This window comes from Geotrypetes seraphini, chromosome 13, assembly GCF_902459505.1.
Source record: "Geotrypetes seraphini chromosome 13, aGeoSer1.1, whole genome shotgun sequence".
Lineage (NCBI taxonomy): Eukaryota > Metazoa > Chordata > Amphibia > Gymnophiona > Dermophiidae > Geotrypetes > Geotrypetes seraphini.
In genome coordinates, this window is record NC_047096.1 from 35,029,900 (window position 1) to 35,048,806 (window position 18,907).

General features: G+C 41.5%; 1 protein-coding gene across 2 annotated transcripts in view; it reads left to right on the forward strand.

The window, feature by feature from the left end:
• Window positions 1-244: 244 nt before the first annotated feature.
• POU2AF1 (POU class 2 homeobox associating factor 1) overlaps window positions 245-18,907 on the forward strand; it is a 63,254-nt gene continuing 44,591 nt past the window's right edge. The window contains exon 1 of one of the 2 annotated variants that reach the window (XM_033919358.1): window positions 245-317. In XM_033919358.1, coding sequence (XP_033775249.1) covers window positions 302-317 — 16 coding nt within the window. In that variant the 5' untranslated portion in view covers window positions 245-301. The remainder of the gene's footprint in view (window positions 318-18,907) is intronic. The other variant, XM_033919357.1, reaches the window with a different exon arrangement.

Below are 18,907 nucleotides of genomic sequence, written 5' to 3' on the forward strand. Positions count from 1 at the left end.
AGCAGTACGCAGCTGAGAGGAAAAAGTAAAAAAAAAAAAAAAAAAGCCCAACACCCAAAAACAAACTAGAACTGCTTGACTGCTTGTTGTGGTTGGAGGAGTGATGCCACTGAACTTCACAGCGGGAACTTGGGGCTTTTAAAAGAGCTGAATGCAACATCCTCTTAAATTAGTTGTCAGGATCACAACACATGCAAACGAGTGAGGCACCCTGATAACACCGTAGAATAGTCAACGTGAAACACTACAGAGAACCAAACCGTCTGCTTCTAAAGGGAAAAACTGTGGCCTCTTCCAGAACATGCACTGGCAAAGAAGTAAGTGATGTCTCGGCGGGTATTCATCCCCCCCCCTCCCAACGATCCCTGTCCCCTCCTCTCTTACAATATGCTTGGTTCCCCCTTCTCACAAATTCTATTGAACTCTTTTACGGTAAATACCATATATGCTCTGTATTAGTCCTTCCTTACTTAAATTGTCAATGTAAACTAGTTTGACCCTTCGATTGACTTGTTATGTACTTCTTTTTCAACTGCACTGTATGTAACTCATCTATTTGTTGTGAACCGCCTAGAACTCCCTGGGTATGGCGGTATACAAAAATAAAATTATTATTATAATTACTTTTTCTATAAATCTGTGACCATTGTTTCATCTAAGTAACTAGCAAACTAAGCTGTGACTCTTCTAGGGTCCATTGGTTTACAGAGAGATGAAAACATTTTTTTTTTACCATCCTTTCAAAGAAAATCACTCAAGGAGATGTACAGCATGTATTATCGAGACATAGACAAGATGCTATTACAGTAGCAAAACATTCACATAACAGCACATGTTATACCATAACATGTTATTTGGGGAGTGGGTGGCACAGTGGTTAAAGCTACAGCCTCAGCACCCTGGGATTGTGGGTTCAAACCCACGTTGCTCCTTTGGACCCTGGGCAAGTTAATTAATAACCCCCATTGCCCCAGGTACATTAGATAGGTACGTTATTTAGAGACTCAGCGAAGCATACATTAAACACCTTAATAGATAGCAAAGGCATGTGGGGTTAATACAAATTGACAAGAAAGAGAAGTTTAGACAGGTGGTTGTTGCATTACCCTGGAAGATACAGGGCACTTTGAAGACTGAGGTATCTTTCAATGGACCAGGCAAAAAGAAATTAGACTAATGTGCTCGTATAAGGAGGCCAAGCTGGTGGCTCTCCTAGCATCATTCTCAAAGAAGTTAATATTAAGTTAATGAGTCACAAAGGAAAGTGAGAGGAGATGATCTCCAAAGTGTATGTAGGAGCAAAACCTTCAAAACGTTTCTGAAGTAACTGTTGGGGTTGGGGGTTGTTTGCTACTATTCGAGCAGTCATTTTGCTTAATCTCAAACCAATCTATAAGTGTCAATGAGTATCTGATTCTGTACTCTGTGATATGCATTCTTGGTCTTTCTCCTTCTACTTGACCTTTCCTGATCTTGGTTGTCTTAAGTTGGACTGCAATGCTGGGCTGTTTAACTATTTTGCATTGACCATCATTAGATGGAAAAAAAAACATTAATCTTTTTTTCCACTCTGGCAACTGATCACCACTGAGTGTGAACAGGCAGCTATTAAGCAAGAGTACACATTTTTTTCTTCAGGTTACAGTTTTAAACCTCATTTTTTAAATTATTTATTTGTAGTGAGGTGATATTTAATTGACTGGTCAGTACATAGCTTTAACAGATAAGTTATAAGTTGAAATTATATGTATTTTTAGCTAATGGAGCTATGACTTAAACTTTATAGGATCTTAAACCCAGAAGTTAAATAGAGAGGAGCCTACTTTTTCCGCTCTCCTTATAATTTTAAGCCTCATATCTGACCTCAATATAAAATGCAGAACTTTGGCCATATACTGAATTACACTGTCAAAACTTAAACATTTGGCAGGCCTGAAAATTTAAAACACAGCAGCTCTGTGATCAATACCCACTGCCATAATTGTTAACTTATACTAAGGCCCTCTTTTATCAAGCTGTGTTAATGTTTTGTTTTTTTTATTGCCAGCTGCTACAGTAAAAGCTCTGACATTCATAGAATTACGAGTTTCGGTGCTTTTACCGCAGCGGGCAGCGATAAAAAACCCTAACGCGACTTGATAAAAGGGGACCCAAATACCTTGCAAAAGGTAGATTTTTTAAAATCTGTTTGGCATCCTAAAAGGTATGGAAAACTTTTAATACGCTAACAGGTTGGAAATGCTGGGGCTATTCTCCCTGGAAAAGCGGAGACTTAGAGGAGACATGATAGAAACCTTCAAAATCCTGAAGGGCATAGAAAAGGTAGACAGGGACAGATTCTTCAGACTGTGGGGAACCACAAGTACAAGGGGGCACTCGGAGAAATTGAAAGGGGACAGGTTTAGAACAAACGCTAGGAAGTTCTTTTTTACCCAGAGGGTGGTGGACACATGGAACGCGCTTCTGGAGGTTGTGATAGGCCAGAGCACGCTACAAGGGTTCAAGGAAGGTTTAGATAGGTTCCTAAAGGATAAGGGGATTGAGGGGTACAGATAGAAGTAGAGGTAGGTTATAGGAATAGTCAGGGACCATTTCACAGGTCATAGGCCTGATGGGCTGCCGCGGGAGCGGACCGCTGGGCGCGATGGACCTCTGGTCTGACCCAGTGGAGGCAACTTCTTATCTTCTTATGTTCTTAATTTGCCCTGTTGAGAATATCTGCATTCTTTGGATTATACAATCAAATTTAATGCTCATGTTAAAGGCCATTATTATTAGAGGTGAGCTGTAGTTTGAAATATCCCTTACAAATTGTATTGAAGTAGCAATAAGTCCGATTAGCTGAAGGATTTCATCTGCCCCCTCCCCCCCAGCATTTTGGGCTGGGTTGCAAGTAAGATTTTGAACTGCAACTAACTTCCACATAAGTACCACAGCCATGCTATTGAGACCAGGTTTTATCTTTCTGCCAGGAATAATTTTATAGATTGCAGGTTAAATTCCTTTTTAGCATGTGTACATTTTACAGATTTGCATGTTAAAGATTTTTTTTTTTTTTTGCATGAGTTCTATTGCATGTGCTTCTTTCGGGTTCCAGCTTAGAATGCTCTTCTTTCTGTGTGGTGAATTGCCATAAACTTCTGCTGTGCCTATGATGAAAGTTAAGGATTAATTTGTGCTGGCTAATGCATCTATTCTAGAGCGTCGGTCACTGATGACATCTTGTAAATTCAGGTTCTAATTTATTGTTAGGTTCTCATTCTGAGCAATGACCCGTCAAATGTGTGCAGGAAAAACGCACGCCTATCTAGTGTTAGAGTTAGGTTTACAGCATGATTATGGGAACCCTTTTTCTGTGCGTGCACTGAATGGGAGGTCTGGAGGTCCGGAGGTCCGCTCCTCCAGGATACTATTTTGTCTTTTTGAGGGTTAATAAATAACCCTCTTTTTGTAACCACTACACTTAACATATTCACTTCCTATTTAGTGTTAGAGTTAGGTTTACAGCATGATTATGGGAACCCTTTTACTGGATATCTGGAAGGCCCTTATTTACTGAGACTCCTCAGGCCCCGTTCCCTTGGGAAGGGCCCGAGGTGCCTCAAGCCCCTCCCAAGGGACGGGGCCTGATGTGTCTCAGCAAATTAGGGCCTTCCAGATATCCTTCATGGGCCACAAATGTCCTGCGCACACTTGTCCATGCGTGCAATTGTCGGGGCGCATTTGTTTGAGCAGAATTGTCCTGCGCGGATTTGTTGGTCTATCTTCTGAGCATAGACCGAGAGCCCAAGGTACAGGATTTATTTAAACATCGGAATAAAAACTTAAGTTTATGGGTTTACTTTATCATAGGGTTTCGACAACTCAAATGCAAGCTCTCTTCAAGTGACGGTTATAACATAAACAAGTTTTTTTTAATATCTTTATTCATTTTTAATACTTTCATTAAGTGAATACAAGAAAAATACATTTTCCACTTTATACATCACTTAAAATCCTTAGAATATATAATAAGATCAACACATTTTCCCATCAAAAATTATTATATAGTTATTGATGAAGTATATTCATATCCTTCCAAAAGTGCAAATGTCATATTTTTCATCTTTATAAAGAAATAGTAAGCACCTATATAAATATTTAATTATTCAAAACCCAAACCAATCAATAAAAAAAAAATAAAATTCAAAGAAAAATCCACCCTCCCTCCCTCTGGATGTGCATTTGATATAACAACATATTCAAAACTATAATAAATCTACAAACAACATAAATGGGCCCTATATTAATTAAAAAAAATTTTTTAAACATAAACAAGTTTAATATCGGTTCCAGGTATCATCAGTAGCAGGTAGTAAGAACCAGTCTAGTTCTAATATCATCAAATCCAGTTAGTCACGAAGAGGTTTAATTTCAGGGGGCCCAATATTCAAATAAAATTATGAGGGGGTGCCAAAAAGTTGAAAGCCCAACCAACCAACTTCCTAAATTTCTGAGCATTATTTTGCCACTGTAGCTGAAAAAGAGTGTTATCTTATTTTGTTAAGTGCCGATTTTCAGAAACAAAATTCTGGGTTTTGACTTTGTTTCATATCATTGATTGAACCATATCCACAACATTCTCGTCTTGGTTGGGATGGGAACTTTTCAGCACCCCTCATAACTGTGCAGGAGAGGATCTGCAGGGTTGTATAGTGCCGAGTTGGCTCTGGAAGGAATCTTTGCAGCACCTAACCAAGCAGTACTGCTGATTACCCTGTTTGACTGCAAAGGTGTATGGTCCAGGCAGAGTCAGGACAGGTCAGGACACGGGGAGTTATGCTAGAGAGTGGAACCAGTTGTCTTTGGCTTTTAGGAGACAGGCAGATACTGCTTCATTCAAAAAACAGAGTCCTAGTGTTCAGTAGAGCTGTACTGAATAGCATATTTTATTATTTGACCAAATATGAATAATGGAAAATATTGGTTGACCGAACATGAATAATAGACATTGTGCTTCAATAATAAAAGAAGTAGATCAGAGATCAAGGGGATATTCAGACTGTGGGAGTTAGACAGACTAACTTCTGGGGTTGGCAGCGAATCCAGAAATTCAATGCCAGGCTGTATCTGGAGACTGGCATTGAATTTCCAGTCTACTTGTAACTGCTAAGAATATAACCGGCTTCGCTGATATTCATTGACTGTCTAGCTAAGTTATAGTGACCAAGTTATAGTGACCAACTGGCCACTTAACTTAGCTGATGAAAACTTTTCTTTGATAAATTTGTAACCTGAGAACTTTATTTTGCTTTTTGTATTTCCTTATTTATGTATTATCACCGATTGTTCAGTTCTCTTGATGTAAACCACCTACTATGTGGTATGGTGGTATACAAGAATAAAGTTATTGTGATGATGATTATTATTATGTTGCGCAACCTAGCCAGAGCTAATATTCAGCGGCCATCTCGCACTGAATATTAGTGCTTAGCCAACTAAGTGCTATGTAATTGGCCAGGAGCCATCCCTGGCTGGTTAAATAGCACTGAATATCGGGCGGCAAGTGTTTATTTCACTAGGATTTAGCGCAGTAAAGACCCAGACTATTTGTATTCAAATTTAAATCAATATTTGACAAAAATAACGTATTTCAGGGCCGAATGGAATCGAATACGAATATTTGGTGCAGCCCTAGTTTGGTAGGCGTATCCGCTTGTGTGACATGCAGGTAGTGTAACTTGATCGGTTTGTAATTTAGACTGCAGCTATGAGAAGTAGAAACATCGAAACATGACGGCAGATAAAGGTCAAACAGCCCATCCGAAGCATCCGCCATCTCCTCCTCTCCCTAAGAGAATCCATTTGCCTGTCCCACGCTTTCTTGAATTCAGACACAATCTTTGTCTCCACCACCTCTACCAGGAGACTATTCCAGGCATCTACCACCCATTCTATGAAAAAAAGGTATTTCCTTAGATTACCTCAACCTCATTCTATGCCCTGTCACTCTGGAGTTTCCTTTCAATTGCAAGAGACTCACCTCAAGCATATTTATGACACAGAGGTATTTAACCTTCTCTATCATATCTCCCCTCTTCCACCTTTCCTCCAAAGTATGCATAATGAGATCTTTGACTCTGTCCTCATACACCTTATGATGTAGATCACCGACCATTTTATCAGCTGTCCTCTGAACCAACTCCATCCTGTTTACCGTATTTTCTCGCATATAACGCGCGCGTTATACGTGGTTTTTACAAACCGCGCATACCCTTGCGCGTTATATGCGTGAGCGCATTGTACAAAAATTTTTTTACATAGTTTTTTCCCCCCCCGACGCCCGATTCATCACCCGGAAGGAGTGCTCGCACTCCCACCCCGAAGGACCACTCGCAACCCCACCCGAAGGACCGCTCGCACCCCCACAGCCTCCCCCCTCCCCCATGGAGAAGCTGTCTACCTTGTTTCCGGATGCCAGCCCAGCTGCTTCCTCTGCCGGCGGTCCTGCCCCTTCTCAGAGCCCTGTGCTGCACTGCTTCCTCTTCAGGCGGTCCCGCCCTTTCTCTGATGTCAGAGAAAGGGCGGGACCGCCGGAAGAAAAAGCAGCACAGCAGGGCTCAGAGAAGGGGCGGGACCGCCGGCAGAGGAAACAGCTGGGCTCGCTGGCATCTGGAAACAAGGTAGACAGCTTCTCCATGGGGGAGAGGGGTGAAGCTGTGGGGGTGCGAGCGGTTCTTCGGGTGGGGGTGCGAGCGGTCCTTCGGGGTGGGTGTGCAAGCGGTCCTGCGGGGGGGTGAATCGGACGTCGGGGGGGCATCAGGCTTTCAGGGTAGGGACAGGACTTCAAGGAGGAAAGGAGAGTCAGGGCGGGCGAAAACAGAGTCAGGATCTCCAGAGGAGAGTCGGGGCGGGCGAAAGGAGAGTCGGGCAGCATGCGCGGTATACGGGTGTGCGCGGTATATAAAAATTTATGTACATAAATATGTATTTTTTGCGCGCTATACCCGTGTGCGCGTTTTACACGGGTGCGCGTTATCTATGTGAAAATACGGTATATCTTTTTGAAGGTGCTCCAGAATTTTACTCAGTATTCTAAATGAGGTCTCACCAGAGGCTTATACAGAGGCCTTTATCTACAATCATGTTTCTATGTTTCTATTAGAGAGAGGAAGAGATAATAGTTACTGCAGATGGGCAAACTAGATGGACCATTTGGCCTTTATCTGCCATCATGTTTCTAAGGCCATTTTTATCACAACTATAAAAACCCAGATTTCCTATTTGTTTCATTAAAAAGGCCATGCAGGAATATTTACTGCCAAAATCGAAATCCACAGCTTTAATTTTTTCAATTTTATATATCTATATATATATATATATATATAGATAAATTTTCTTATAAATAAATTCTTATGTGTTAAGGGTGCTCAGAAACTCCAAGAGACCAACTGTGGCAATCAGTCCTCAAAGAGAGTATTCCGCTCCCAAGGATAAATCATTGCACATCTTGCTTCTCTAATTTGAATGTGAAAAACATACAACATTTTTGAATCTTTGATTCAAGTACTGCTTTTCAAAAATCAATATGGTTTCAAAAATACATGTTTCATGAGTATTTATCTAACAATCCCTCTCTTTTTATGAAGTTGTGTTAGGGTTTTGTTTTTTTTTAAAAAAATCGCTGGTCGCAGCAGTAAAAGCTCTGACACTCATAGAATTATTGTGTGTCGAAACTTTTAACGCTGTGACTGGAGATGAAAAAAACCCTAGTGCGGCTTCATAAAAGGGGGGGGGGGGGAATATTTGAAGCCTATGAAGAGTTAGGTGAATCACGGGCAGATTAAAACGTAAGGAAGTTCTTCTTCACCCAGAGAGAGGTGGAAAACTGGAATGCTCTTCCGGAGGCTATTATAGGAGAAAACACCCTCCAGGGATTCAAGATAAAGTTAGACAAGTTCCTTCTTAACCAGAAAGTACGCAGGTAAAGTTAGGCTCGGTTAGGGCACTGGTCTTTAAACCAAGGGCCGCCGCGTGTGCAGACTGCTGGGCACGATGGACCACTCATCTGACCCAGCAGCGGCGATTCTTAAGTTCTTATGCAAAACTGGTCGCCAGTGAGGCATCTGAAGATTATATCCTGCATGAAAATTGTAGTTGCGTTGTTTGTAAAGGTGTAGCAGTGCTATTCATAATTGCACGTTGAGCATATCTACAAGGTTTGGAAGTAATTGCTCCCGTCATTAAGAAAAATTATTTGACTCAATCAACTTAAATTACTGGATTAAATAGCACTTAGCTTTCAAAATTCTGAGTTTTAGTGTTCTGGGTTACCAAAAATTGCTGCAGGAGCACTTACCACCACCTGTTTTGTAGGTAGTAAGGGGCCACTTCTACAAACGACACTTTAAGTTAGGTGGTGGTAGTAAACGTTGTACTGACATCTAACTTACCTAACTTAAGTGACCTGCAACCTTAAAACCTACTTGGAAGCCTATTTATTCTGTATTACAGGGTTGGGCAACCATATTCCTTGAGAGTGCCAATCCAGTCAGATTTCCACAATGAATATGCGTGAGATCTATTTCCATCTCACGCATATTCATTGTGGAAATCCTGAAAACCCAACTAAATTGTGGCCCTCAAGGACCATGGTTTCCCACCTTTGTTCTATAGTGATAAGTAGGTGCCTACTTTTATTTATAGCAGGGGTGGGCAACCTCGGTCTTTGAGGGCTTTAACCTAGGCAGGTTTACAGGATTTCCCCAAAAACTAAGCATAAAATCTATTTGCATACAATGGAGGCAATGCAAGCAAAAAGATCTCATGCATATTCATGAAAGAAATCCTGAAAACCTGATTGGGTTGCAGCCCTCAAGGACATTAGTTGACTAGCCCTGCTTTATAGAATATACTCGAGATACTCACTAAACTAGCAACTTTAAGGGGGGAAAGGGATGGGTTAAATATACTGGTTTTCTGTGATTACAATCAAGGTGATTTACATATTATGCACAGGTAATTATTTTGTACTTTGGCCAATGGAGGGCTAGGTGATTTACCTAGAGTCACAAGGAGCTATAGTGGGAATTGAAACCAATTAGGCTACTTCTTCACTTACCCCCTCTTTCACTAAGGTGCGCTAACTGATAGACTAACATGCAAGCGTTTAGCATGCGCTAATTCGATTAGTGCGCCTTAGTAGGCATTCTGTTATAGAATTACCTTTCATATGTGCATTGCCAGTAAGATTCAGATACTTGAACCAGAAATATAGATGAGAACACCAATAAAGGTCTGTAAAGCAACTTTAGCCTGTTTAGTTTCTTCAGTCTATCTTTCTTCAGTCATGCAGTTCAGAATGCTTCACATCACTAAAACTTCTTTTGTTCCAGCAATGAACAGAACAGGATTCATTGTTTCAAGCGGCCAATCCTGTAAGCCATAAATTTGTGTCAGGTATCTATGTTTGTTAGGTTTGTGTGTCCTTATTCTACAGGTAAAGGGACTTTAGGGTTGCTAATATTTCTTCCTTTCTTCTTCTTTTTTTTTTTTTTTAGCTTATGTAGTAAATTTTTGACAGTTGACACCACTGGAAAATTGAATTTGCATCCCATATGAAGAACGTCTGATCAAACTGCGCTTATATTCTCTTGAAGAACGCAGAGAAAGGGGGGGCATGATAGAAACATTTAAATACATCATGGGCCACATCAAAGTGGAGGAGGAAATCTTTTTTCTAAGGGTCCCATGGCGACAAGAGGGCATCCACTAAAACTTAAGGGAGGAAGATTTCATGGTGACACCAGGAAATACTTCTTCACTGAACGGGTGATTGATCGATGGAATGATCTTCCCCAGCAGGTGGTCGAGACCAGTAACATGCTCGACTTCAAGAGTCGATGGGACAAACACATGGGAGTACTACGGAGTTATGCTCAATCAATAGATACTCCAGGGAAGAAGGGTCCTTGAGCAGGCAGACTAGTTGGAGGGAGGGTTCTTGAGTGGGCAAACTTGATGGGCCATCGGCCCTTTTCTTCCGTCATGCTCTATGTTTCTATGTTTCTAAACCACGTTTTTGAAATGCCATGGTTAAGGAAGCCAGTTCTGATAAGACATCATTCGAAACTTCAAGTGTAATATGAAATTGTTCACTGTTCAGCTTCTTATAGCAGTACTTTGCAATAGGATCATTATCTTTGTCTTCTTCAAAATATTTTAACAGGGGATCATAATTTTGAATAATTGCTTTAAGTGCAAAGTGTCTAGATAACCAGCGCACTTCATTCAGAGGTCTGAAATTAATTGATTCTCATTCAGATGCATCTGCTATTTCTTGAAATTTGCATCGTTTAGTAGACCGACAGAACACCGTGTACACAGTTCTCATTACAGTTTCTACTTCTTTCATCAATTTTACTTCTTTCCATGAATCAGAAAGTCCCAAATCTTCCCGATGTGCAACACAATGTTGCTGCACTAAATGTGGAATGTCTTTTCTCAGCTGTGCTGCAACACCATCTATTTTGCCCAACATAACAGAAGCACCATCAGAGGTGAACATAACCATTTTATTCAGGTCAAGTTCATGTTTCCTATAGAATTCCCTAATTGCTGTTACTATTGATGCAGCATCACATGCTTCCAACTGTAGCATCCCACCAAATGATGTCCTATACTCATTTGAATTGACTGGCCATTACTTAAAGTAGAGTATTAAGTACTTGTTGACAGAAATGTCTGTGCTTTCATCAACAGTTAACATATGATACGTTGCTAATTTAATGTCTGCCATACGATCATCTTGCATGATGCCATTGATAATTCCAAGAAATTCAAACACATAGTTTTTGCTTCTCCAGCTATCAGGTATACTAACATACTTCGCCATGTGCTCATTGATATCTTGAACAGAGAGCATTGAGATATTCATCTTAATGGCCAGCAAAACACTGTCGACAAGAACCTTAATTTCATCAGGACTGGAATGCTTCCATTCATTACTAATTTGCCTGTTTTCTTTTTTGGTTGAGCTTTCAAGCAACATATTAACCAGTCTCCCTCTTAAATTCGGATTTTTACTTCTGAGTTTCCTAATACTTTCGGTATGAGATTTACTTAATAGATGGCGTTTCAGAAAGTCCAGTTTCCAAACATCATCCCATATTTTTCCAGTAGAAAATTTTCCAGTTGCTTTGGCATCTTGACAATAACAACACACAACTCCATCGTCTTCATCATAGCTAAATATTTCACACAGTCGAACACGCATTGTATGTCGAAATTCCTTATGTTTTTATTAAAAGACTCACAATTATATGGCTTATAATGGTATGTTCTGTCTTGTTGGTGTTGAAGTATTTCATCATCTTAACTTCATAGGTCTTCTTTTGCTCATATTGTCCTGACCTGAGGAACAAGGTTTTGGCCTTCAAAAGCTAGTTAAAAAAAGATATTTGGTCAAATGAAAAAGTAACATTTTATTTTATTTTTGCTTTGGTTTATAAAATACACCTAAACTAACATAAGAATTTCTATACTGCTTGTACAAGAATTGGGTCAAGGTGGTTTACAAAGGTTTCACTATTAACATTTGTAACATAGCCAGACAAATGCAGCAAGTAATACAGAAAATAAAACAATAAATATTAATTAATTTTATTTATTACCTTTTAATGTAGACTAAAGTGACAACCATACTATTTTATCCAAGGAAAAGAACATAATTCAAGTTACCATATAATCATTGGCCTCCTAACCAACACAGCTAACAAAGTAGACACTGTATCATTCACTAAGAGCTGAACTAAGACGACCAATCTAATTGTGAAAGGTTCTGTGTCTCTGTGCCATTTCACTGTGCCATCCATTTCTCCTGGCTAATATTTATTTTGAGGGTTTCAGGACAGGTTCAGCTGGTCCTGGTTTTGTTGTATGACATGCTTGGGCTTGCTTTTCTTAGGCAAATCAGAACAAGTTTGTCAATGCAGTGTGAAAAAAAAAAATCAAGAATATTATGCCTGTTAGTGAACATGGAGCCCAAACATACCTTTTTTGTCTGTCTGTGCCTTTACAATGTGTCTTTACAATATGTGTCTTTAACACAAAGAAGGGGAAGTGCATCAAAATTCTTTACAGCACTTTCCTCAAACAGAAAACACTAAGGGCTCCTTTTACGAAGCCACGTTAGCGGCTTTATCGCACGCACATTTTTAGCATGCGCTAGCCGAAAATCTACCGCCTGCTCATGAGGAGGCAGCAGCGGTTAGCACGGCCGGAAAATTAATGCGCGCTATTACGCGCGTTGAACCGCTAATGCGGCTTTGTAAAAGGAGCCCTATGTTAAATGTGTTAAAACCGGAAGTTGTATCAGAGGAGAAGCTTTTGCCCACACACGCATGCGACTGCACGTACGCTCCGATGGCTTTCAACAAGTCTCAAACCTTAAAACGCGCCGCGAAGGTAAGGGGGGGAGGGAGATAGATAGATTCGGGTAGGTAGGAAGGAGGGAGGGGGGCCACATGTGATCAGTGACCGCACACATTCTCTCCCTTAACTGCGGGGACAAGGCCATTCACCGCTCCACGGGGTGGTGGATGGCCTTGTCCCCATACCTGCGGTGAGCACCTTTCCCCCTTCACTGTTTTGGCGGGATACCCACGGCTACTCGCGGGTAACATCCACCGTGTCATTCTCTAGGTAGGACCAGGCAAGGGAAGGTAGGTATGGAGGGGATGAGGTGCGGATTATCCTGAGTTCCTTGGGTGAAGGAAGAAGGATGGTGAGAGCTGGAAGGTCAGGAAAATGGATGGTGGAAAGGGGAGAAGGATGTGATTTTACAGCGAATTCAAGGGCAATCTTGTGAACTTTTCATAGAAATATTCAGCCATCATCTGAGGAGAGAGAGAAGGAGGGGTTGCATAAGGGTTGCATAAGGGGACGCTTTGAGGAGGGAGTTCAGTGTGGCAAAGTGACATCAGGAGTTGGAAGAAAGGTAATTAACTGGATGTATTAGTCTTGCTTGGACAGTGTGAGAACAGAATTAAAGGAAGTCAGCATAAATTTAAAGTTAAGGGAGTCAGCATGTGTGCAAGATTTTAGCCATAGGCACTTGGAAGAGCAGGTACAGGAACATAAACAGTGGATACAGGGAGTGAGCCAAGGCTGAGGTTTGGTACACCTGACAAAGCAGGGAATAGGGGGAGCAAGGGTGTCCAGTGCAGAGGAGAGAATAGAGTTGTATGATGAGACAGCCTCGTCAACAGACTTAGATAACATAGTAGAGCCGAGGCGAGGTGAAACAGTGGTGGAGAGTATATAAGGATTTAGGGCTTGAAGATTTTGAAACCTGTTGGTGATGACTAGGCATCACTGAGGGGGAGGGCAAATAATTGTAAATTGTAATTATCAAATGATGATCAGAAATGGGGAGCAAGGTGGAGAAGTTAGGAAGGGAGCAGTTAGAGAAGAAGTGAGTAGGGGGTAGTGGCGTATATCTGAAGGTCTAATGAAGAGGTTAAGGCAAGAAACTTAGAAGCATAAGTGTCAGAGGGATTATCAGCGTGAATGTTAAAATCCCCAAGAAGGAGGGAGGAAGAAAATGAATCAAGGAAGATGGGAAGCCAGGAGTCAAACTTGGTGCAAAAAGAGGAAGAGGACTTGTCGGGGGGACAATATATGACTACTATCCGGAGAGGTAGAGGAGTGAACAGGTGCACGAATTGGACTTCAAATGAGGAAAGGAAGTGCGATTGGGAGAAGAGATTGAAATCTGCAAGAAGGGGAGAGAAGAAGTCCAACACCTCTGATTCAACCAATAGGGCATTGTGTATGGGAGAAGTAAAAGGAGAAGGCAGCAGCTGCAGCAAATCCATGTCTCAGTTAGATTAAGCAGGTGGAGAGAATAGGAGATAAAGTGGGCATGAATGTAGGGAAGTTTGTTGGAGGCAGAGTGAACATTCCACAGGGCGCATGAGAAAGGGAGAGAGGAGGAATGAAGCAGAAGAATAGGAATAAGATTGGAGCAGTTACATATGTGGGAAAGCAGATGGTGTGGAAGGCGAGAGATGGGATTGACATCTCTCAAGGTGAGCAGGAGAAGGACTAGGAGGGTTTCCTGTCAGCAATCACTGTGGCGTCCTAGTTGGGATGATGTATGGCCTAGGTGGCTGTTTCTTCCTTGATCCTCCGGAGGCCTTCATATTGAAGCTGGACCAAAATACTGGTTGAATATTGGTCTGTAGGTTTTTAAATCATATGGAATTTAATTCTTGTGGTATAATAATTATACCACAAGAATGGTCGGGTTGGGCCCATGTGCCTCAGGCCGCGCCCCCAGGTGGGACCTAAGGCTCCAGGGCCTATTCTGATTGGCCCACGCGCCTTAGGCCCCACCAGTAGGCGGAGCTTTAGGATGGATGGGCCAATCCGGCCTCATTCCTTCGTTGGCTGCCTGCCGGACAGGCGGGTTTGGCTCCCGTCTGTCCGGCCAACTACCAAAGGTACGGGGAAGGGGGATGGGGGGGTCGTGGGGGTCGCCAGGGGGATCGCGGGTCGGCTGGGGGGGCGGGCGGAGGTTCTTGGGGGGGGCGGGCGTTGGGGGGAGGGGGGTTTGCGTCGAGGGCAGGAGGGCCTGGGATCCCTCCTGCCCGTAATGTAGTGCGGGGTGGGGTTAGGGGGTCACCGTGGCCAGGAGGGTTTGGGCTCCCTTCTGGCCCGATATTGTCGGGAAGTCGGCGGTCCTTCGGGGTGGGGGTGCGAGTGGTCCTGCCGGGGGGGGGGGATGTATCGGACGTCGGGGAGTCGGCCGGGCAAGAGGGCTTGGGCTCCCTCTTGCTCCGATCGCGGGTGCGGGTGGGAGCGCGTGCGAGCGGTCGTTCGGGGTGGGGGTGCGAGCGGTCCTGCTGGGGGGGTGAATCGGGCGTCGGGCGGGGTGGGAACTATGTTTTAAAACTTTTGTATACCATGCGTGAAAATACGGTAAATAGCGGTTCCTAGAAGGGGGTACATTGGCCCGCGGGGACAAACCTGTTCACCGTTTCCGCGGTCGGTGAATGGCCTTGTCCCCGTCACCGCAGCGACTGCTAGTTTTCTTCCCCGTTTTCGGCGGTGACCCGCGGCTTAAATGCGGTGGCCGCGGGTAAACCGTCACCGTGTCATTCTCTAGTATAATTCTCTATTTTCTAGTGGAGCTTCAAAAAAATAAGAATTCCTGGAAAAGTGCAATGTCTAGAATGAATGATAATTTAAACAGCATTACCATAAGAAACTTATTTTTTGTGCAGAAGTTAAGTCAGACCTCAATGTGTAATAAGACATATTTATAAAGTAAATATTAACCATGTGATCAGCTTTACCCTTTCAGTCAGTCTTCTTAAATGGTGGGGGCAGTGTACCAGATGGTGCATTCAGAAAACCTATTTTTGAAAGTATCGAATGATGATTGTGAGAGCTGAAACTGCCATATGTTTGCTCTTCATGAGTTTTGGTATTGAAGAAATGCTCTCAGGGAAAAATGAGGACAGAAATCGTAAAACAAAAGTATTCTGAAAGTTGGACGTGATCTTGATACATCACTAGTCACCACATCAGTCACAAGTAAGGGCAACCAGTTTCCAAATTCTTCTTTGGAAGATTGTTATTCGTATATGTTAATGGGGAATGAGAGATGTTATAAAACTCCATCAAAATACACCATACTGAACTGATACTGTTTCGTGACAGTATGTTATTCAAAACATGGAATTGTGCATTGGACCTATTTGAATACCTTTTAAGTTTCTGTCGCATACGTATGACCTGGATTAGCCACTGTTGAAAACAAGGTACGAGGGGTTGTTCAAAAGTTCTCAGCCTAACCAACCAACTTCTTCTGTAGCTGAAATGAGTGTTATCTTTTTTTTTTTTTTTTAACTTTATTTAAAATAAGAAGGGGTAAAATTCTAAGAAATCTCGCAAACTGATTGGTTAACAATTTTACCTTATCAGGTTCTGTGTATTTGGGGAGAATGATGCGGATATGGTTTAATCTGCAAATTAGCACTTAATGAAATAAGATAACACTCGGGAGGGGGAGCGGTATATCTTTTGTTTTGATATTATTCCTGATGGTAATGATGGATGGGGAGGAAATTTTTATCTTTTTATCTTTTGTATAAATACTGATTGATTATAAGTGCTTGGTTGATTATCATTATTTGTATATAAATTGTATTGTATTGCTCTTTTTGTTGGCATTAAAAACTAATTGCTTGAAAAGATGACCTCTGCTGCTGTGGATTGTGACATAATGCCCTGTAGTGACAGACATTCTAATCAATGGCTCCACATCCAATAATGCATCAGACAAAGCTATGGTTATACCAAGCTATATGTATAACAATATGTCCAGCTTCCTTCCAGTGCATTATTCTATAGTATATTCCTAAATTTTACATCTGAGTCAAAAAAGGGGATGTTGAAATGGACAGGGCATGGGATGATTGGGGTATTCCTTTAAATTACGCCAGTAATTCCAGAATTAAGGCCTCTGTGACTAAGGGCTCCTTTTATCAAGGTGTGGTAGGCGGTTAACGCGCAGAATACCGCGTGTTCAACCGCCTGATGCGCTAGTCTCTAACGTCTCCATTGCGAGATGTTAGTTTTTTGACGTGCCACGGGGGTTAGCACGTGATAAAATGTCCAGCACGCTAACCCCCGTAGCGTACCTTGATAAAAGGAGCCCTAAATTTAGGTGCAGGCATTTGCACTATGTTTTAATTAGTTGTGGTTTATAGACTTGCGGTTTTTTTTTCTGTGTTGATTTTATGGGTGCCATTAATCCTGAAATGTCTACTAGGCCCGACTTTAGGAAATACAGTTAAGTAATACAGACTCTATCTGGTTCTTTCAATATTATTCTGTCACAGATGTCAACTAAATCACATTTGCTTGTAGGTTTCTAGAAGGCAGTTAATATAATTAAACATTAATATGGTAAAAACCACATAAAATCAAGCTACCTAAAATATTATCTAACCTACCTCAAGGGTAAGTCTCTACTTTTACAAAAGCTTTTGGTGTGGTGAGCATAAGAAGAAGCAATTCCTGTCCTTTGACAGATGCATCAATAAATAATTAATATGAACAAACAAAAAATTGGTTTGTTTATTGTAAATTTGGCTTTTCTCCCTGATTTTTGTTGATTGATTTTCTGTTCATTTCACATGTAACCCCTTCTTGCCCAGATCAGTTGTTGGTGGGTCTAGTTCAGGACAGGGATGACTTGGCACAATAATCACGCTCTCTACTCTACTGGCTCTCCATAATTTTGGACCAGAATCTGGGTTCTGAATCAAAAAGGCTTGCTTAAAATAGCGTCTTTTAAACAAAAGGCATAAAAATTCACAATAGCAAAACCTACGGGCAGAGGCAGAAAGTAAAACAGCATCAGATGCTTTTAGAGTACCTCATTTGTTCTTTCAGGGGTCATCACTGGGGTTGACAACTGGTTCCAGATGTGCCTGACAGGGTTGATCCTGGGTTTATCCCATTGTATAAAGGGACTTGTATATCTGATTTTCCCATTTGATTTCCTTAGAAAAGCAAGACTACAAGTCCCTGCATGCAATGGGGTAAACCCAGACCGGATCAACTCTGTCAGGCAAACTTGGATCTAGTTGACACCCTTACTCTCTATTTGTTAGAGTCTCCCCTATGTTTCTTTTGTTCAGGTACACCTTCAAAGTTAGTTTAACCCCAGAAGTAAACACTACTGTTATTCTCTTGTATTTGTAAATCCTAAGGATGTCCCCTGTTGGATCTCCTGTCTCTTCAGCTGATTCTTCTTTTCTCTTCATTAGAAGTAGAGGTGAATTGGCTTGCATTCCAACTTATACCTTCAAGCATGTGCAGAAGCCTCAACAATCCTGTCACTGCTTACCACTTCTTTATTTCTCTTGGCACTATAATTGAGCTAACCAAAGTCATTAATCCTCTCCAGAATATGGTTCAATGGCTGACGTATCAGAACCAAAGACCCTTCCCCTTGTTCAGTGATATGATGACAAGGGAAGCAGGAGCCAAAGACAATCACAGTTTCCTTCTAAAAGGGGTATCTTCCCACCGTTATCGCACTGGTCAGAAGAGCTCTCCACTTGTTCTGGAATCTGAAGGGGTATTCATAAGTGAAAGTCTGATATTCCAGTAAAGCCTCTAGAGGTCTCTATTGTTCACACACAGCAGAACATTAGAGGTCCCTACAAACACATTTGTAATTTTTAACACATTTTAGAATTTTTTCTCCTTTGCCAAAATTGATTGTACATGTATTAATTTGAAAGATTAATGAATGTTAAATTGATGTTATGCACACTAAGGCCTCCTTTTATAAAGCCTCGTTAGCGAGTCCTGGCACAGCAAATGAGACAAATCCCATAGAAATTGAATGGACTATGTTGTATTTGCCATGCAGGAATCGCTACCATGGCTTTGTAAAAAAGGCCCCAACATTTTAAGGTGTCTTAATCAAATGCATGCTAATGAATGCAAATCCCCATCATAAGCACTAGGGCCCTGATTCTATATAGTCTGTCTAAAGTTAGGTGCCAATATTGGTAACAGTTTCATAAAACTTAGGTGTCCATTATAAAATCACGCTTAGCGTCACCTAAGCATGTTTAGGTGGCGCTCAGTGACCTAACATTTAGATGTCCACAATTTATGTTAGGGTTTTCTATGTCTAAAGTTTGGTGCTGATATCAGAGCCTAACGGTGCCTGATTCAAAGAGGTGCCTAATTCGAAAACATGCCCTTGATCCACCCCTAACCATGTCCATTTTTAGTCAAGGAGCTTTGGGCTAGGCACCTACTTTTTATTTTTTTTTTATTATTTTATTTCTAATTATTCAACAAAATTTACAAGAATACATCTTGTTACAATAAACAC